Source organism: Anguilla rostrata, chromosome 1, assembly GCF_018555375.3.
Source record: "Anguilla rostrata isolate EN2019 chromosome 1, ASM1855537v3, whole genome shotgun sequence".
NCBI lineage: Eukaryota > Metazoa > Chordata > Actinopteri > Anguilliformes > Anguillidae > Anguilla > Anguilla rostrata.
In genome coordinates this window covers 49099236-49121355 of record NC_057933.1, presented here as the reverse complement: position 1 = coordinate 49121355, position 22120 = coordinate 49099236, and the positions used below count along the sequence as shown (strand labels likewise).

Sequence of the window (22120 nt, the reverse complement as noted above, 5' to 3'; positions counted from 1 at the left end):
AAAAATCGAATATGACCTACCTGTCGATTGTGCTTCTGTAACGTTATTTACATAGGGATAGATAACGTTAGCTGGATATTTAATGTTGGATGATGGTGCCTTGTCAAGTAGTCTAGCTAAGTTGGCCGGCTAGCTAGCTAGCTAATGTGATAGCCATACATAGCACAGAAGTACAACACGTTAGTTGGTATCTCATCAGTCCTGTTAGCTAGTTATGATATCACTGATTATGAAGTAACTTAACGTTGCAAGCTCCCTAATAGTGAAAAGCTACATAACTAGCTAGCTGTGTTATAGGAACGTGTTATAGGAATCCAAATTCTTGGCTAGCTATCCAGTTTGCCACTGTCTAATTCTAAAGTTAAAAGCGACATAGCTAGCTAATTAACTCTCTAAAGTTAGAAATATGACGATCTAAGATGTGCAACTACCTCGCGAGCTAGCTAGCTAACGTTGTCTGTAAATAGGTAGCTAGCCAATGAACGTTTGCTAACGTTAGCTAGCTTTACTAACACCCTTTGCTAGCCGGCTAGTTAGGTCAACCAGAATGTTTCCGAGGACGATTTGCCTGCTTCTGCACGGACTCTTATCGTGTGGTCCACTTTGTAAACGAACATATTTAATATAGCTTCAGTCTACATGTGGTTATTTTAGGATATGGCCTTTCTCTGAGTCTCCCTAAATTGAAGAAGCCGGTTGGCGAATTCCTCTGTTGTGGCTTATTTCTATTGGTTGGCAACCCGGAACTTATTAGTCCTCTGCGGCATGAAGCTTTGGCCTACGCTTTCAGCTATTTACATCATGCGAAGTTATCAAACCAAGAATTTTCAATCCTCACAAGCAATACGGCATTAAAATGCGTTTATCTTCCACTTGAAAATCGTAGTCGGCGCCAAATGCCTTGTGGACCTGTCAAACGGAGAGATTCAATGATAAAGCCAATTGTTTTCATTTCCAACTGTCTATCTAGACGGCCGCTAACTAGCTAATTTATGGTTTCTGTTTCGTCCTATGAATTGCATTCAACTTATTGTTTGCTTCTAGTGTTCATAATTTCAAGTTAGTTTGTTGTGCTACCTACGATTTTTGTATCTGATGTGGAAGGTGACCTCGAGCCACTGTGTCTGTGTTTGTGACCGTGACCAGGCCAGTATTAGTTTCTGGAGAAAACAACAGGTTGTCACTTGGCCCAGGTGTGTTATCCGGAGACATGTATAAGGGAGGCCACATGTATGTCCATTATAAAATAGCAGGCGTGTCGTTCACCTGATGGCCAATGTGAAGTACACAAATCTCTTTTTATACCTGCTGAATTAGCTAACTTTTATTTAGCTGTTTGACGTGCTTGAACTGTGCAGAGTATACATGGTTTCTTGTTTGCTCAGTAGGCCTATTTGCATTTTAGTCTTTATTTGTCAAAGTCTTTTAGAGTTCTGCTTCCATTTGCAGGGTTTTTCCTGAATTGAAATGTCTTAGGCGGGCACCTAAGTGTTTTTTCAAGCTGCCTAAGTCATCTATAGGAGCGATCACACAAAACACCCGTAAAACAATAAGAAATGGTCCCTGCATTTATTAGTACAATTTGGTCATGAATGATAGGCTACTTCATTTCAGGCTTTTAAAACTTTTGACTGCTTTCAAGTTTACTTACAGCACGTTAAATGAACTTCAGTAGAATCCACTTCATTGCATAAAAGAATGAGACGGTAGACAGTGCTGACATATGTGCCACTCTGGTGTCCTCTAAAGACCTGGTTTTCAACAGGAACTGCCTACCTTCATAAATTGTCATTTATTTAGGAGGCATCTGCCGGACTTTAACATGTTTTAATAGATTATGTGATGTAATTGTACCTAATTCCACAAAAATATCCGAAATATGCAGTCTTTTTATAATGGAATGAATGGGAAATGGTTTGGGATCTGGCGAGTCTGTGCAAATACCCCAATTATGCGATCATCTCTTTTGAAATTAAGTGAATTTTTATTTGTTATATATTTCCACCTGGTTAGTGTGCGAAGGTTTTCAGGTTTTTGTGTAATGTAATTTGTATAAGTGTCAGGAGGTAAAACCGGCCGAGTGGGTTGCTGCCACCACTAGTTAGGTCAGTTCTTACCAGAGGCCCTGCCATTCTTTAAAGCATATAATGAGAAGAACGTCTACTGAATTGGCAAGTCATGTTGCATACCAAAACCTGTTTCACCCGTTTCCAATTTTCTATTTCTTTTTTCCGTATTCAAAATTTGGAATGCAAGTGTATCTCAACTTTAGGCACATCGTGTTGCTGGAGTTTGGCAGAGGACGTACACTCGAAATTCATGCAACAAGCCACCACTTCTTTTCATTCTGAGTGGCCCAATTACTGTACAAATTAAGCTAGTGGAAGCACAGCATAGAACAGTTGCCTGATCAGCCAGAACAGTTGCTTTTGTGTATTGCTTTTGTGTGATAATGTACAGAATATCCTAATATTTTTTCTCTATGGCTGATTATGCATCCATGTAGGGTGGCAAGCCTTCCCTTCTTCGACTATGGAACAAGACAATTACACGTGTGTGGGGTAACCATATAGCAACCCGGATCTGGATGGTTATTTGCACAAGCGCTGTTCAGCAGTTTGGTTTTTCAGTTACCTGCTTTGTTTTCCGGTATTGACATGATTCATCAATGGCATGTATAATTTTAAGGACGTAGGGAAGCATGGGACAAATAGCGTCTCATCCAGGGCTATCCGTACAGGAAATGCAGGACATACTAGCTGAAACTTCACTGTTGGCAACCCTAGTGCCTGGCCAGCCATAGTTAGCATCGGTGTGGTTAGGATTTGATTCTGGAACATAGAGCCAAGAGCCTTTGATTTGGCTACATTCGGCACCAGACAGCACCCATGATTGTCTCTTTTTTGGTTGCTGAAGTGCATTATTTTGAGAAGCAATAGAAGTCGGCTCCCCTCTCTTGTTCTTGAAATCATCTCTTTTTAAAATGCTACAGACTACAGACTGTGTCTGATGCAGTGTGACAAGGGGTGGAGGGGGGAATGTGCCATTCTTACCACCTGTCGAGCTGTAATGGGGGTGAAAAATAAATGGAATGTTTCCAAAAAAACTGTGAAGTCGCAGGTCATTTGTCTTTTGTCATGAGGCTCTAATTAGCTTGCGTGCTGTTGGTGGATTAGGTTGAAAGCTGGGGCCAAACGTAAACAGCCTCACAGCGCTGTTTTGCAAACACTGCCATGTGGCATAGTGGATCCTGGCAGAGCTGGGGACTGTGTGTTTATATGTGTGATTGTGCATGCGTGCGCATATGTATGTGTGTGTGCACAAGAGCGTGTGGCAGGGAGAGAGGAAAAGGGAGCCAAGGATCCCATCTGTGTGCAGCTCTTAATGGAAGTGCACCTTGCAACACTGTATTTGTGGCCAATGAAAAATGCCCCTGTTCATCTCCTAGCCATTTAAAGCTCACCCTGGGCCCAATTACAGTCGGGCACTGGAAGCTGCCATATCTGCTCATTCTGGGAGAGGGGATGACTTGACCTAGCAGCGTGTAATCGCTGCAGTGAAGTGATCTCCACGCTGTGGTCTTTTACACTATAAAACCGGGCAGCAGAGTTGCTCCACACCCTCTGAAGTCAGTATTCCGGTACTATCAGGGTTTACACCTCAGCCACTGCTGGAACATCGTGCCGTGGACCAGTCTGAGTAACGGGTTCTGTGCCCTCAAAGAAAGGGAACGTAAGTGATACAGTAAGGGAGTGAGACAAAGCGAGGAAATCAGCAAGACTGTGCCCAATAGTTAACCAGCATAATTCTGCTTTGCTTGTGAAGGGCAGACTAGTACAAAATGAAAGTAGGCTATAATGACATAGTTCCCTTTGTGCATTGGATTGTGAAGACCTGTTCTCCCACCAATGCTGTTTCCAGTTTTGAATAGGACTGCCTAGGGTGTGGGCGATGTAATGGTATAAACAATATTCTAGAAATATGCATTCAACTACATCATCTATATCAACAGAGAATGGATTTTGGTGGTTCCAGTAGAGCATCAGTGCAAAAAAGAAAGAGTTGTTTTTACCATCCTGGTAGCATTTCCAGATTCAAAGAGAAAGCACTTAGGCTAATTTGAATGAAGTCGAAAATGATATGTCAAGCTTCAGCAAGCTTGCTCAACATGAGTAAATGAAAGAAGTCGCTGCTTGGGTTTCTAAAAAAATAATATTAGCCTGTGTGGAAAGTATTCTTTTTGATCAGAACGGCAAAACATTATTTATCTTATTTCCTCCCGCTGTTTGATCCTTCTTCTATCATAAGTGTCACAGTAAAATTATGAATGGCATACATTTATTGTGTTATCATTGTGATTCTGCATATTATGGCCAATTTTTTTGGAACGCAATTCCTTTCTCTGCTGAAACGTGCTTATCCATAACTCACATTACTGTTTTATCATTCATTTATTTTTGTACCGATGCTTGCTTACAAATAACCTAAGCTTGATCATTCATGAATATTTGTACTGACTAATGTCTCAGTCGGTATGAGATATTTACACTTAAGATAAAATGGATATTCATTAAAGTAACAGTAAAACAATAAAGTGATCTTGCCAATTCATGCCTTTATTTGTTGCTAGCAAGCTACAAGCAATTAAGAGAACAAACTTAAGTACATTGGCTGATTATATTATTTCTGCTGTAAATGTTTTCTCTTTAGTTAAATTGCAAGTGTCTCACCTCAAAATTCTCACCATGATTTCCAAAATTTGTGTGTTATCGAAACTACTCAGAAATATGAAGCTTTTCCTTAATTTGGCCGTGGCGATTGACACGTTCGTATTTAATTAAAGGACCACATTTTTTAAACCAGTGTTGTAGATTGGTGTTTTGGCACTTTTTAATGCAAATAGTTTGTATAATCTCCTTTAAAAAGTGGTTATATTTATTTTGTCAGCTGGGCCAGTGGAAATGTACCTGGGGCAAATAGAACACTGATGAAAAAGTTATTACTGTCGAGACCTGGAAAAGATATTGTTCACACCGATTGTGTCTCTGCTTGCTAAGCCTCGTGGCTGATAGGCCAATAAAAACACATGGGTGCTTGCTTCTCTTTTATATAAAAAAACAGTAATGGTTCATTAATAATAACCTTATTGTTTACTCCAGAGAATAGTTATCCCTGAGTCTTGTTTTCCATTTAAATCATGTTCTGTTGAAATTAGGAGGAAAAAATATTTATACCGTGATATATATTGTTATTGTCCAAAATTCAAAATATATTTTGATATAAATTTTAGGCCATATCGCCCAGCCTGAGGGCTGCATGTGAGCAAGATAAAACAAGAAGCAGCTGGTAGTGCACGCCAAACTATAATGTCACTCAGGGAGAAATATTTGTGCTTTTTAGATTCAGGTAGCAATTCATGGACATTTTATTTATAAAATGATACTGGGCTGAAGTCTGTGTTTGAGGCAGAGTCTGTGTTTGAACCCCTGGGAAGAGGCCGCATCATTGTCACTCAGACAGTAAGCCCGCATAGTGTAAACAGAGCAGAAAAGGCGCTCCCAGACACAGGCAGCTTAGACCGATGTTCAGGTGTCGAAGAGCAGCGATGCCCACACCTGCCCCTTAATGTACATGTCCGTAATGCGGGTCATTTGTTATGAGCCCTCCTTTTGGACAGCTGTCTCTACAGGGCAAGTTGACCTTCCTGTTTCCTGCAGTGCGTTAGTCCATTTGAAAGCTGTGGGCCTCCACCTCAAAAATGGAGACGAAGTAGGTGGAAAATACACAGAACTGGTTTGGTTGCCTACTGGCCTACATTCTGAAAAGTAAACTGTCAACACTGGCATTACCATCAATAGCACTGCATTTGCTCACATAAAAGGCATCTAATGAATGCATTTGATCTGCTTTCCCAAATACTGAATAAGCAGTGGCTGTGTTTTTCTGTGTTTTAAAAATGTTTTTATAGATATACATTTATAATTTAACGTATATGATTAACATATTTTAAAAATTCAAAAGACAAATTTTTCTCCACTTCCTTCAGTTTTATTTCTTATATTTATTTCTCTATAACGCCGACTGCTGGGTGACCCTTCACCTGATTTGGCCTCTCTTGGATGCCTGGGTTCATCTTAATTATATTTTTAGCCTCGATTTGCTTCGTTGCAGTTATCAGATAGCATGTGAGTAATTGTTCATGTGCAATAATGCATCTAGTGTGATTGGACTGGTTCAGCTGACCGGCACTCTGCACATTTGTGTTCACAAAGCTCTCGTTTCTTATTGGGCTGAAGTGCCTTCTGTCTCCCCCATGACTGCATAAGACCTGCTCTGAACTGAACTGGGTGGTTTGCCATCAAGAGTGCGCTTTATGGGAGTGACGTGGAGAAACAGGATGTCAAACAGCAGGAGGTGTGTGTGTGAGAGAGAGAGAGAGAGGGGGAGAGCGAGCGCATATGTGTCATTTACTCTGCACTTCCTCTTGGCACAGTAATCCCTCTCAGTGAAGCGCTTGATTACAGCCTGCCCTCCGCTATACAAGCCCTCTTATCACTGCACTGAAATGGGAAAGTGCAGAAGTTTTGGAAGTATTCCTCTCTGTCCACGTGGTTGGATTTGAGCAGCTGGTGAAGCTGTAGTCTGCCACAGAAAGCTTCCATCAAAGAGCTTTGGACTCACATCCAGTGGTACTCACATCCAGTGATGTGACAGTGGTACCGGTGACCTGGTAGCCTTGTTTTAGATGTCGGTTTTGTCTCCCATGATGTCTCTACTGTACCACCATATTTATGAATAACATGGCTCTTTAAAAAGTTATGATGGAAAAACAGGAGGGAGAGAAAAAATCTTTTTTTAAAGAATTGGCAAGGATGTGTTGTTTTGGGCTCCCAGTCATCCTGCTGCTCCAGGCCTAGGCTGGGTCTGCAGTATTACCACAGCACTAACGTCATGCTAATAATGCCGTCAGGAGCCTGAAACCATGCGTAAAACTCAACAACGTCCCTTTTTCCAACCTCGTCATCCTACAAAAGGAAAAAAAAAAAAACAGGTCAGTGGATAATCCCTGTAGACCCATCACAGGAAGGGCAGAAACCCATCAGTCTGGGCTGGAGTGAGAGTCTCAGTGTCATGTAGGGGAGCATTTCAGTGTCATGTAGGGGAGTCTCAGTGTCATGTAGGGGGGTGTCTCAGTGTTCTGTTGGGGAGGGTCTCAGTGTCCTGTAGGGGAGGGTCTCAGTGTCCTGTAGGGGAGTGTCTCAGTGTCATGTAGGGGAGAGTCTCAGTGTCCTGTAAGGGAGAGTCTCAGTATCATGTAGGGGAGTGTCTCAGTGTCATGTAGGGGAGGGTCTCAGTGTCCTGTAGGGGAGGGTCTCAGTGTCCTGTAAGGGAGAGTCTCAGTGTCATGTAGGGGAGTGTCTCAGTGTGTTGTAAGGGAGCGTGTTGTTTACGGGAGTCTTGATGACGTATGAGGGTGGAGGTATTCTTGGCTGTGATGTCTTAGAGCACACAACACCCAGGCTAAGGGAGAAGAGGATTGCTACGGGAAACGCCTAGCTTACATCAGGCCTGAGGTACGCACAGAGCAGCATGACTCTGCTTTACTCTGCCTCACCACTGACACCAGCACTGACACAAGCACTGACGCTGCTCACAGCACGCTTTTTCCGTTTAAAATATCTGCCTCTATCCAAGACTCACCTTTTAGGCCAACATACTATCGAGATACAAATTGGTGTCACTGTTTTCTGAAGCAGTTAAAAAAAACTCCTGTCTGCAGGGTACAGCTGCCGTGTCCTGTTTAGGGTTTGGCCCTATAAAACGTCTAGTTTCAAATGTTGTTGCCCAAACAGTGCCCTACAGTAATGCACGTCTTAGACTTGTGACAGTTACAACAGTCCCCCCCTGTACAACAGTCAGGTAAGAGCACACTGTTTTTCTCTTGTTTTTCCCTCTGATTGTTCCTGTTTGCTGTTTAGATGTAGCGCAGACAGTGCCTGGGAGGTAGTTACTCGGTACAGTAGCTTTGTTGCACTGAAGCGGGTCTGAGATTGTGGAACTGGGTGGATGTCTCTGCCTGAGTTATTTTCAGAGACAGTCTGCTTCTGCGGTGCACTAAAGGCCCTGTGGTCAGTGTGGAGAGCGGTGCACTGTGGGTAAAAGGGAGGGAGAGAGGAGGGAGAGAGTGTGTGTGTGTGTGAGAGAGACTGACTCAAGGAAACATTCTGCCATCCACTGGTCTGTCACCCCTCATTTATTTCCACTTATTAAACTGATCCTGTGAGTTTAATCTGAGAAAGAATGAGCTTACATTACAGGCATTTAGCAGACACTCTTATCCAGAGCAACTTAAACAACATTCTACATAGCAATTATATTGCATCCATTTATACAGCTGGATATATACTGAAGCAATGCAGGTTAAGTACCTTGCTCAAGGGTACAACGGCAGTGCCCATCACGGGAATCGTAAAACCATCTCCTTGCCCAATATGCTACACTGCTGCCATACAGCTCTATACAGAAGACCCAATGAAGACTGAAGAGATTCCTCTGTTGAATCTACGTGTAGACCAGCGCCTTAACAAGATGCTCCCAGACACGTCTTAGGACTGCAGATTATGAGTCTGACAAGCGAGGTTAGCTCAAGAATGACATCGCTGCAAGCTTCAGGCTTGCAGAGCTTACAAACGCCATGCCAACGACAGATTTGGTTGCCTTTTGAGAAGGTGGTCTAGGTGTAGCTGTATCTACGCTTTTCACCTTGCGGTGGGAAGGCGATGAGAGGCGAACCGCAAGCAGGGCGCAAACAGCTCATTATGATGATGGGTGTGCCGCTGGGAGGCTCGCCTTGTCCCTTTGGGGAGGGGGGCGCTCTGGCTAAGCCTCTCGTCTCTCGAACCGGGCGGGGCCGCCTCGCCGTTATTAACCTTCCTCATCCTTGGGGCGTCCCAGGGGGGACCCCAGCTCCGCTTCGAAAAAAAGGAGACCTAGAAAAAAGATGTGCACCTCAGCCAGGCCCCTGGAGAATACCGCCCGGGCGAAAACAGGCCAGGATAAAGAAGCGTTCAGCCCAGATTCGGTGATGTGGAGCGCGTCTAGAGTGTAAAGCGCTGTATGAACCCGGGTCTCTGCCGAGCAGCTGTTCCAGGGAGAAACGTATTATTTATCTGCCATTCGCCTTTAAAGAGCCAGCGCTCCACGAGCTGTCCAGTCACCTTTGTTCGGTTTCAGCTCCTTGCCGGTTTGTTTTAGTTTGAATTGGTTTTTTCCTCATCGTTTTCAGTATTGGTTAGCGGCATATCTAAAGGTTTATTTATACCGCTACTGCAATTTTAAAGTGGCAGTTTGCTTGAGAAACATATGTTGTGGAAGATGTGTAGATGTGTGGAAGGTAGGCACTTGCATTCAGCAGATGGTAATCAGATCCTATATGAAATTAGGCCCCTAAATCTTCCACATTTCCCAAGTAAAACCAGCTCAAACTTTGTGTGGGCAGGATTCTCCGAGGGAGGGAGGGGGTGCATTTTCTGGTTGATCAGCTCACTCAGCATCCAGGCCTGCTTTCTAGGTACATTTGTGATGGGGTGGGGGCGTGCACAACCGTAGTTTATCGGTTCGCAAATAATTATTTCAAGTCTAAAGGAAATCCAGTCTTAAGTTTTGCGGTCTTTATATTCACCAAGGTCATCGAGACATGGAGCCGTCTCATCCTGCTCTGTGCGTGTTTGCAGAAATGAGCATTTCCCAAGGGAAGTGTTGTACATGGAAGGGAATGCAACATTAATATGATAGCAGAAGACAAAGATGCTGCAGAATGTGTGCTCTTTCTTATCTGGCTTTACAGGCTGCTCCTGTGTGCACTGGATGCAGTTTTAATGATGATCGTTTTGAGAAGTCATTGTTTTAGGCACACAGTTTCAGGACTGAAATACTGCCAGAGTTATTTTGACTTGAGACCATTTTGAAAAGCACTCCGAGGAACATTTATGGGAAGATCTGCTTGTGGAAGCACTTATGCTATATTTGAGATGTCTTCAGGTTAAATGGCTTGCACCACCAGTCAAATAATGAAAAGTGTTTTTATTATTTTTTGCATACCTCAGCTGTCTGCCAGTCAGCAAAGACATTAGGCAGACACCTCTGCTCCCCATGTGTCACCCACAGGTGTTTAGATATCGCTGAAATGTCTTCCTCTGATTGAAACAGAGGCCTTCTGTCGACATTTATGACAGCCAACTTCTCCAAGCCTCCCTCCACACATCCTCAGTGGTCAAGACTACAATTTCATGCCTGCAGTACCAGCACATGCACTGTTCCCTTGGATTCTTCAGAGACTGTTTTCACACTGCACACCACACAGCAGTGTTGCACTACATGAGTTGAGCTACTTCCGATCTGGGGTATCTACGTTGCCCTGCATTAAGTCAACAGACGCTCCAGAGCAGCATACAATGCAAAAGATAGTGAGTGCATCCTCCTGAGTAATATGTACCGTGGCGCTAGACGTGGCATACAGTACTCCCAGACTAGTGAGTGTATACTAAAGCAAAATCACTGAAGAAGTAAATAGAAATTGTGTTTGCTAACCTGGAAGCATTTTAAAAGTCCTAAATGCATACAGACAGCATCCATGAGAAGTCTTAAAAGCCGTCAGAATTCCAAAATAACCCAAGTTAATTGCATATAATAAAGGTGGTGGGGATTGGAGGGAATTCAAGATGCTCTCTGAAGAGGAAGGTTTGCAGTCTGTGCTGGAAAATGACCAGCTATTCTGGTGTCCTTGCCACCACGGAGAGTTCATTCCACACCTGGGGGTCAGTACAGACAGGCATTGTGACTTGGAAGCACAATCATGTGTGCAGCGTATACCCAATCCTTCCCCCTCCCCCTCCCCACGAGGTCGTGTATCTCTCATCCACAACTGCTGTCCTTTAGGGTCCTGGTAAGTGACTAGGGGTTACGCACTAATAACTTGAATTGTGGCTGACTTAAGTCCCCGCTACCAAGCCAATTAGACCCGTATTCTGCTGCAGTGGAATCCTGGTCATGGTTACACAATGGCAAGCTCAAACTCAAACTGCTAGCCATATCTGTGTGTGTTACAGGGAGCAGCCTGCACTTGTGGTGTGCACAGGAGCTGTGAGGCACTCAGACTGAATTACTCTCTTGTTGTCCTGGCCCAGGAATTGGCAACATCGGGCCAGGGTTCACCCCTTGACCCTTTGTCCTCTGGCTTTACGCGTCTGCTTTGACTTTGTGTATACGGCCATTTCTATTCAGAACCGAAAACGAATGACTCCTTAAGGGGTAGTGGTTTCCAAGTGGGGCTGCTGTTAGGTGAACAGACAAAACAAACGACACAAACAAAGCAAACAGTGCTTTGTTGAGTTGAGGAGACCGGAGCTCCTGAACCAATGTTTGTACACGAACGGCATTTAGGATAACTACCTTTACTACTGTATGTTTTAGGGGCAGGACATTGCATACAAACCTGTTCCTCTTGCTTTACTAAATGGCAGAATTGCACACCAGTAGTATCTACAGTGCTTTACACTTTACACCTGGATCTGCTCAGCATGAACCGGGTCACATGACTCTCGCGATTGGCAAAGATCAAATTATTCTTAAAGTCCAGTGTCCTTTTCGAATCGAGAAGCTTTTTAAGTTGGTTGGCAATTTGTAATTTAATTAAAATAACACAATAGACATTTTTAATGTCATTTTGGGAAAAAAATCTTCACAGGAACCTAAATCTTTTTGATGAGACATGAAAGGCACTTACAAAATGGCCTACAATGAGAAAATGACCTGAAAGTGCTCGCTTTACCTTGAAAGCCTTTAAGGGAATGAAAGGGATTAATGCCGTAATGAGTAACTATTAACTATTATTTTTTTGTGGCTCGGGTAAAGGTTAGGCTTGCTTGTGTTCAGGGCTGTTTTTAGCTGCTTTTGGTGACTTCGCCTCTCCTCCCTGACCGCCCCCACCCCCCCCGTCGGGTGAGTGCGAAGCCTCCATTGATCACTCGGATCAATCATTGCTCAGCCACCTGTTCTGGAGCGCCGTCGCTCGGAGCTGGCGAAATGGACGCCGGGCGGGTGCGGGAAGCGCAAGTGAAACGATAAATAAAATCGACCGTCCACTAACCTCGGGGATGTTTTTCCTGCTCATAATTATTTATTTATTATTCGCGCAGTCTTCGGGCACACATAGCTGCAGGCCACCTCTTGTCATTCAGGTTCAGAGAGAGAGAGAGAGAGAGAGGGGGTAAGCAAGAGTGTGTGTGAGCGCGAGAGAGAGAGAACCAGAGCGAGTGAGAGAGCCCAAAAAAGAGAGAGTGTGATTGAGAGAGACCAAAAAAGAGAGGGAGAGAGAGCCTGACAGACAGATTAGAGATCCAGTTCCATTTGCTCAGTACTCAGCACTATCTGCTGTGTGTAACCCTGTCAGTGTCATCAAACTAACAAGGATCCACTGTGCACAGATTTCACACTGTCAGTGGTTCATATGTTTAAGCCCTTAATCGTTTTTACTCGTTCATAATTGGTCAGATGGCTCAGTTACACTCTCCTGTCACAACCTTGATGTGGCACATTTCATTTATAAAGAATCCTCTTCCTTTAAAATTAATAGCTTTGCCCAGAGCCACATAGGGAAACAATTCCTTATATCCACATCTTTGCTTTATTCAAGCAAAGGTGTGGATTAGAATGGTTATTTGTATTTCACTGATGGCTGTGAAACTCATGGACTTGACCAGCAGTTTGTTTGTTCAGCTGTTTTGTTTTCAACCAAAACACACATGCTTGCATGCACACAAACTCACACACAAACACACACACATACACACACAGGAAGGGAACATTTGATACCAAATTGCAGACCAGCGTGAAGTGCTTTTTGCACCATGCTGCACTGTAAATGGTTGATTCAGTCAGGTGTACATTTTTTGTCCATTTTCTGAGGGACGGGGGCTTCTCGACCCCCATCCTTGTCCCTGTCGATCTACTGATCCCCAAGCGTGAAAACCACCCCTTAGGAATACTGGGTAAAGTCCTAGCAGAGTTCAACATCCATCTTGAATGCAGCAGTGGTTGCATGCTGTCCCACTAGCCACTCGTTTATAAGATAAGATAACTTTATTGTCCATTACGTTTACATGAGTATATACTCGTGGCATATACTGTCATTTAACTGGATAGTGTGCATTACTCAGATCATGACTCACTTGCCTATTCACAGACATTCTATCACAGGGATTCAGGACTGTGGGTTTGAGGCAGTGTGGTGTAATGCAAAATAACTGCTGTGGCTTCTGTTAGCTACCCAGAGTTTTGCAAAAACAGTTGTCAGTTGAAGTCATTTTTCACAATGTGGAACAGCTACCCTCAGGTGGCGCTGTCTGCCTTCCTGGCTTTAGTCTGTTTGCTCTTGCCATCTACAGGTAGCGGGGCTCTACACTCCGGTGAGAAGTGAAATAACCAGCCTCGATCCAGGAAACATCGACGAGATCTTAAGTGAGTAACGAACCTCTGCATATTTGTGGGTTTGGAGGCGGGGCATTGCAGAGTCTTTCTTGAAAGGGCGGCTGAACTGTACTGGTTGCCGAGAGGCAGTGTGGGAACCTTACCTGTGTGTTTAGGTTCTACCTGCAATTTGCAATGTTCTGCTGCATGGGTGAATGTTTGTTTATGTGTGTCGGGGGTTAAAAAAAGAGAAAATCCATGTTGTTGACTGCTGGGTGGCTCACCCTGTTAAGACTGCTGTGGTGTTTGGCTTTGCCCCACAGTCTGGCATCAAATCCTGTGTGTGCCAGAGCCGACTGCCCAGCAGTCCCACAGGGTGGTGCACAGCTGGTTGTAGCGTCACCCAGAAATGGGAGAGATTCAGTTTGCTGGGATGACCATATCTCATTGCTCACCAGTGACCCCTGCTGGCCAGCTGTGATGCCAGAAGTCTGGCTGCTTATGCTGTACACGTGTCGTACTCCTTCCTTGGGTCTGCGCGAGCTCAGCTTGCGGACTGCGTTATGAAAGGAAGGAGCGACTTCACACGTTCCGCAGGAGAGCGCGTGCCCTGGCGGAGGTCGCGGCAATGCTTGCGGCTGACAAATACCGCAGGGAGAGGCGGCTGCGAGGTCAGCAAGCTGCGGCTGAAAACGCAGGACGTGCAAATCAGAAGAAGCTAAAAGAAGTGCCATGTTGTTTGCCTGTCATTTCTTTTTTTAGCATTTCATATAATAGATTTGTGTATTTTTCCTTGCAGACAATGCTGGAGTTGCATTAGTGAATTTTTATGCAGACTGGTGAGTACAGAGATATTCGATGCCCCCCCTATGAGACATAGCTGGCGCAGTTATCCATCAAACTTCTGTAAAACCTACTTACTGTACAAGATCAGATAATCAATGTGCAAAATCAATCGTGCATGCCCGGAGTGATAATTGTAGTGTGACTGACAGCACAGAATGCTTTAATTGAAAGTCAGATTTTTCTCTCTAATGTCCCTCTGCTCTCGTGCGCGTCTGCACATGTCTGTGCGTATGCCTGCGCGTGTGTGTGTTTGTGTGCGTGGGGCGCGGTGTGGTGTCCAGGTGCCGGTTCAGTCAGATGCTGCACCCCATCTTTGAGGAGGCCTCCAATGTGGTCCGTGAAGAGTACCCCGACCTCACGCAGGTGGTGTTTGCGCGTGTGGACTGCGATCAACACTGTGAGTCTCGCACGTCTCCCTCCACCCGCTAGCAACACGCCAGCAACACGCATAAGCAATACACCGCAGGCTCAGATGCACACACGTACTCTCTCACACACACAAACACAGAAACACATACACTCGTGTGTACACACACAAACTTGTGCGCGTGCATGTGCACATGCACATCCACATTCAATCATTGCTGGGTGCCCACCAGTTTGCACACACACATACACGCACATACACACGCAGTTACACACACATACGTACAGACGCACGTTCATGATGCCCGCAGGCATACACGCACATACACACCCGGACACTACTGCACGTTCATGATGCCCGCAGGCATACACGCAAATACACACGCATACACACAGACACACGTTCATGATGCCCGCAGGCGTACACGCACATACACACGCATACATACAGACGCACGTTCATGATGCCCGCAGGCGTACACGCAAATACACACGCATACACACAGACACACGTTCATGATGCCCGCAGGCGTACACGCACATACACACATACACACGCAGTTGCACACACATACGTACAGAGGCACATTCATGATGCCCGCAGGCGTACACGCACATACACACACACACATACAGACGCATGTTCATGGTGCCCGCAGGCGTACACGCACATACACACGCACATACACACGCATACATACAGACGCACGTTCATGATGCCCGCAGGCGTACACGCACATACACACGCAGTTGCACACACATACATACAGACGCACGTTCATGGTGCCCGCAGGCGTACACACGCATACATACAGACGCACGTTCATGATGCCCGCAGGCGTACACGCATTGCTTGCAGCGATGCCCCGCCTTCCCGCTCACACACACACACGCGGGCTAAACCAACGCAGGCCGCAGCCAGGCTCAGCCTTTGAGATAAAGCAAATTAAACAGAATTATTGATGACCTGCAAAGTGTTTGATGGCTAATGACAAAACTGCAGTCCCCTCTGAAGTCCCAGGCAGCTTAAAGGGGCCCAGCGGGGTGGGGGGTGTGGGAGGGGGTGGCGGGAGGGTTAGGGGCAGGGATGAACGGGAGGGGTGCGGTTTCGTGGGGGGAAGACCCCCACGGCGCCTAGAAAAAGGGACGTCTTTGGAGAATTTTTAACCCTCTGCTGGGGGGCCATCTTTCATCTCTGTGATTGGTGAGCTCACTGATGTCACATCTCAACAGTGGCGTTAAAAAAAAGGCCCAGTCGCTCACATACACAAAGTGTACATTTGACGAAGAGAGACACCTGGAACCTTTGGCCAAACAACAGAAATAGTTGTGATTTCGCATGGTTATTTTATTCTGCGTGGTTATTTCAAAGCAGTCCATCTCTTACAGTGGATTTGTTTCTGGAAGTGGTTTCTGATGTCATTTGTGAATTGCGTCTTAACATTATGATCAGACAGCAGGTAACGAAGGTAAATGCTTATAATTCTGAACATGGATCTGGTCATGTGAAGCTGAATCTATACTAGAGGCATGAACAGGGCACGAAACTAGTGACTGCCCTCGAGATTCAACTCCAACAGTAATAGTAGTAGAAAACTTAGCTTATCCCAGAGAGGGAAATTTGTTTGTGGTAGAATTCAATAAAAACACACCTCAAACCAACCATTTACAGCACAGCTATTTAGGAGACGGTATCAAAATTAATGAATTGAAAATAAATTGATTAATGAGGACTCGCTCATAAGGACTTTGTGGATGTCTCTATACCCTGGTTTGGGTGTGAGATATCGGATGTGAGGCTGTATAGCCCAGGGGCTGGTACACAGGCTCTGTGCATGAGTAACCCAGCCACTCGTGCAGCGGAACAGCCCAGCGCTCTGAATCCACCGGCAGGGAAACTCCGGGGCTGGGCTCCGTCTGCGGCAGCCTGACTGCAGAGAAGCCTTCTGCCAGGGCTGGGGATCAGCCCTGTTTCAACTTGTCAGGGAATAGCGTGATAGCTTAGCTGTGTTTAAGCTGGATTCTCTGGGGGAAAGCTAGAGTCAGCAGTGGGATTCCTCTCACTGCTTCTGATGTGGCACAGACCCACTGACGGACTGTCTGTCTCTTTCTGTCTCTCTGTTTCTGTCTGTCTGTCTGTCTCTCTCTCTCTCTCTCTCTCTCTCTCTCTCTCTCAGTTCAACTGAATATGCTTTGTTGGCTGGAAATATAAACAATTTCATATAAAACAAATATTTAAAAAAACTATTGACTGTAGTTATTATTGACACCAGTTATTATATTTGCAAGTGGACCAGAGAACACATTGTACTGTTCATCTGTACAGCGGTTATGTTCTTGCTGGGCGATTACTCACTGTCCCTCAGGTTGTGGCGGGTTGAAACATATTGTGCTGTGAGTGGGTCTGTTGACCCTTCTCTTGAAGGATTTCTAGCTTTTCTAGATTTGTCAGAAGAGAAGAAACCATTTACTTTATAATTTAATAAAATTTGCAGAAATATGTTTTCCTTATTTCAGAATGTTTCTCAGTCTAGGAGGAAGTGCGTTTGCCTTTGCCTCTCCCTGCTTCCAGTCACCACATAAGCATTCCTCTTTGGGCAACCGTGACTTTTTATGGCTACCTCTTTCAATTGCTAAGGTGTGGTCTTGACTTGCTCTTTCTCTCTCTCTCAGCCGACATTGCGCAGCGTTACCGCATCAGCAAGTACCCCACCCTCAAGCTCTTTCGCAATGGCATGATGATGAAGAGGGAGTACCGGGGTCAGAGGTCGGTGTCGGCCATCGCTGACTTCATCCGCCAGCAGAAGGTGGACCCAGTGAAGGAGGTGCAGAGCCTGGAGGAGATCACCACTATTGACGTGAGGAGCCGCGGTGCGCACACACACACAAACTCAAATATACACACGGGTATACACACACACACGCTCTGAAACGCACAAATACAAGCACCCCTACATACACAGTCACACAATCACATTCATTAACACAGGCAAACATGCCTGCGCGTGTACTTACGGAGGTACATTCACTCATTCATTCCCATGTACACACAGCATGCTGGCACTGACAGCACTGGGGTTGTATCTGTAACAGTGGCTGAGGTGTCTCTCTCTCTCTCCCTCTCTCTCTCTCTCTCTGTAGCGAAGTAAACGCACCATCATTGGTTACTTCGAGCAGAAGGACACGGAGAATTACCACACGTTCGAGAAGGTGGCCAACATCTTACGGGATGACTGCGTCTTCCTGGCTGCCTATGGGTCAGTGTCCTGCGTCACGCCGCCGCTGTGCTGAGCTCACACGCGCTCGCGTGTGCGTGTGTGTGTGCGTGCGCGCACGTGCGTGGATTCACGCGTGCGTACGCACGCTGTCCTGCGCCCACGTCCCCAGATCAGTCGCAGCAGATGGCCGTTATTTATTTATTTATTTGTTCGGCCTGTTGTCTGTGTCAGAGCAACCGCAGCGCTATCATTATGCCAGCAGCGTCGAGATTAGCCTGTGGATTGATCCTCAGAGTTGATTTTTTTCCCCCTCCGTTCTCAGGGATGTGTCCAAGCCAGAGAGGTTCAGTGGAGACAATGTGATCTACAAGCCAATTGGGGTGAGTGTGCCATCTCTCACTCTCTCTCTCTCTCTCTCTCTCTCTGTCTTTGTGTGTCTCTCTCTCTCACTCACACACTCCCTCACCCTCCTCCTCCTCTGTGTCCCTACGGCCTCTCCGCTTCTCTCCCTCAGTCCGAAGGATTGTGCGTTTTGATTTAATACTCTAACATTCAAATATTCAAACGTTGCTTTTAGCCCCTAAAGCACTCTATTAAACTCTGGTTTACACGTTCAGTGTAAGTAATGACTCCCTGCAAAGTGATTGACATTCATACACATTTTCAGGCTGGAACATTGATGTCAGTGAATTGCCTGTTATTTTATGCAGGGTTTGCGGGTTCTCACTTGTGAATATTCATGAGAAGGAATGCATCTGTATTTTTCTTCAGTTGGTTTTATAATTAATCCTTTCAATTCCAGTCCAGGTAATCGATTACCAATCTCTTGGTCCGATTCATGTCCAAATCATCATATGCATAGTTGCTTTGCATCTTGGTCTACTGGGGCTGGTATTCAGAACCCATAATATGGTTGAAGAACCACATCTGAACTACCTGACTGTGGCAGGGAGAATTTAGAAATGACATTTACTGTCAGTCAAATAGATGGCGTCTCCTTTTAAATACAGGCATGGTTTGGTAATTTGTTATGTGCCAAGTTGCTCCCTGTCAGGAGTTCCATGGGTTGCAGTAAACAAAACTGAATGATGTTAGCATCGTCTGCATTGTTTAGCCAATCCCACCGTGTAATTTGGAGAAGACGGTGTCTGTTGTATGGTGCTTAGGCTTCTTGCATAACCAACTGAAAAGCCCAGCCATATGCATTTGCCCTTTTTTGTTTTTTGTTTTCCTGTGATCAATAAAGGGCAATAATAACTGTCAATATCAATTTCTATAAAATGTCAATTTATGTAATCTAATTTATGGTATCCGCATTTGTGTTTCTTGCGTACACGACCCTACCTTCAGATCAACCAATCGCTGTTATGTTCAGGAGTCTCAGCAGAGTGGCATTTACATTGTTTTCAAATTTTTTTTTCTTCCAGTTGTAAAACTACCGTGGATGTTTCTGGTGTTGGCCTACCCTGTGTCATCCTCTTCTTTATTCTTCTCTGTAGTGTCTCTCTCTCCATCTCTTATGTCTCTCTATTCCTCCCAACCTCTGTGTTCTCTGTAAACAGTTTCCATCTCATGCTCTCTGTGCTCCAGTTTTCTCTTTCTGTCTCTTTCGTCTGTATATCTTTTTTTTGTATTTCTCAATTGCTCTCCCTTCTCCTTCCCTTACTTGTCTTTTTCTCCTCTGTCTCTACTGTTTCTCTCTTTCCTGCTTTCCCTTTGTGGTCCCAAATTCAGGCTCTTTCTGTCTTACTCGCTCACTCACTCACTCTTTCCTCTTCCAGGAGACTGTGCCAGACATGGTTTTCCTGGGTTCGCTCACCAACTTTGACTTGACGTATGCTTGGGCCCAGGACAAGTGCGTGCCCCTGGTGCGCGAGATCACCTTTGAGAATGGCGAGGTACGTGCGCAACCCCACCTTCCCTCCGCTAGTCCATCCCATACCTTAGATATCCACTCGCTCACTCTGCTAGTCTATCTCCATACCTCAGATAACCACTCGCTCACTCTGCTAGTCTATCTCCATACCTCAGATAACCACTCACTCACTCTGCTAGTCCATCTCCATACCTCAGATCACCACTCACTCACTCTGCTAGTCTGTCTCCATACCTCAGATATCCACTCACTCACTCTACTAGTCCATCCCATACCTCAGATCACCACTCGCTCACTCTACTAGTCCATCCTCATACCTCAGATAACCACTCACTCACTCTGCTAGTCCATCCCATACCTCAGATAACCACTCGCTCACTCTGCTGGTCCATCCCATACCTCAGATAACCACTCACTCACTCTGCTAGTCTGTCTCCATACCTCAGATATCCACTCACTCACTCTACTAGTCCATCCCATACCTCAGATCACCACTCGCTCACTCTGCTAGTCTATCTCCATACCTCAGATCACCACTCGCTCACTCTGCTAGTCTATCTCCATACCTCAGATCACCACTCACTCACTCTACTAGTCCATCCCATACCTCAGATCACCACTCGCTCACTCTGCTAGTCCATCCCCCTACCTCAGATCACCACTCGCTCACTCTGCTAGTCCATCCCCATACCTCAGATCACCACTCGCTCACTCTGCTAGTCCATCCCCATACCTCAGATAACCACTCGCTCACTCTGCTAGTCTATCCCCATACCTCAGATAACCACTCGCTCACTCTGCTAGTCCATCCCATACCTCAGATAACCACTCGCTCACTCTGCTAGTCCATCCCATACCTCAGATCACCACTCGCTCACTCTGCTAGTCCATCCCATACCTCAGATATCCACTCGCTCACTCTGCTAGTCCATCCTCATACCTCAGATCACCACTCGCTCACTCTGCTAGTCTATCTCCATACCTCAGATCACCACTCGCTCACTCTGCTAGTCCATCCCATACCTCAGATAACCACTCGCTCACTCTGCTAGTCCATCCTCATACCTCAGATCACCACTCGCTCACTCTGCTAGTCTATCTCCATACCTCAGATCACCACTCGCTCACTCTGCTAGTCTATCTCCATACCTCAGATCACCACTCGCTCACTCTGGTAGTTCATCCCCCTACCTCAGATAACCGCTTGCTCACTCTGCTGGTCCATCCTCATACCTCAGATCACCACTCGCTCACTCTGCTAGTCCATCCCATACCTCAGATAACCACTTGCTCACTCTACTAGTCCATCCCATACCTCAGATCACCACTCGCTCACTCTGTTAGTCCATCCCATACCTCAGATCACCACTCGCTCATTCTGTTAGTCTATCTCCATACCTCAGATAATCACTCACTCACTCACTCTACTAGTCTATCTCCATACCTCAGATCACCACTCGCTCATTCTGTTAGTCCATCCCATACCTCAGATAACCACTCGCTCACTCTGCTAGTCCATCCCATACCTCAGATCACCACTCGCTCACTCTGCTAGTCTATCTCCATACCTCAGATAACCCCACCTTCCCTCCGCTAGTCCATCCCATACCTCAGATCACCACTCGCTCATTCTGTTAGTCCATCCCATACCTCAGATATGCACTCGCTAACGATGGCGCAAGTGAAAAGCTTCTAGTTTTTGCAGTGTACCATTCTGCTCAACTAGCAAATTAAAACGGCCATATTTCAGATTTCATACTCATTTATTAAGCACGTTTTTCCTTCCGTTAAACGTGGCCTTAAGTTTGTCGCTTCCACTTCTGCAACAAACAGCACGGTAGCCAGCTAGCTTTAGTGCTGTACTTCCTTCTGTTAAATTTTTTGCTGATAAGGTTTTGCTTTGGTGCTGTCAAATACGGCTGTTTTGATTTGCTAGTTGAGCATGACGGTACACTAGAAAAACTGGTTGCTACGCTACTATTTGTAAATTTCCAGGTTGGCAGTGGGCCCATACTCGTTTTGACTCAATGTCGCAGAGCTAAAAACAGATCCGATACCTGGCCCAATCGCAGCATACCCTCGGGCCCCAATGGGTTCGGGTCGGGATACGGACTTATAGTCTATCTCAATATCTCAGTCAGTCAGACAGCCCGACCCCTCCCTCCCTCGGATATCCGCTTGCTCAGACAGTCAGACGGCTGACTCAGAGGCTTCTCTGAGCCTCTCCCGCTGCTCTCTCCACACGTCACAATCTACTCCGATATTTCTACGTCCCAAGTCTGTTCCTCCCACCCTCATCTGCCCATTGATTTTCACTACTGTCCTTTTCGTTTTGCCGGGCCTCCCT

General features: G+C 45.6%; 2 protein-coding genes across 2 annotated transcripts in view; one reads left to right on the top strand and one right to left on the bottom strand.

Annotated features, from left to right (window-relative positions):
- invs (inversin) overlaps positions 1–671 on the bottom strand; it is a 57318-nt gene extending 56647 nt beyond the window's left edge. The window contains exon 1 of the mRNA XM_064339779.1: positions 21–671. The gene's annotated coding sequence lies outside the window, so the exon portion shown is untranslated. The remainder of the gene's footprint in view (positions 1–20) is intronic.
- erp44 (endoplasmic reticulum protein 44) overlaps positions 1–22120 on the top strand; it is a 32269-nt gene that overhangs the window by 405 nt on the left and 9744 nt on the right. The window contains exons 2-8 of the mRNA XM_064339847.1: positions 13446–13518; positions 14267–14306; positions 14595–14710; positions 17353–17537; positions 17821–17936; positions 18220–18277; positions 19679–19795. Of these exons, the coding sequence (XP_064195917.1) occupies positions 13446–13518; positions 14267–14306; positions 14595–14710; positions 17353–17537; positions 17821–17936; positions 18220–18277; positions 19679–19795 (705 nt within the window). The remainder of the gene's footprint in view (positions 1–13445; positions 13519–14266; positions 14307–14594; positions 14711–17352; positions 17538–17820; positions 17937–18219; positions 18278–19678; positions 19796–22120) is intronic.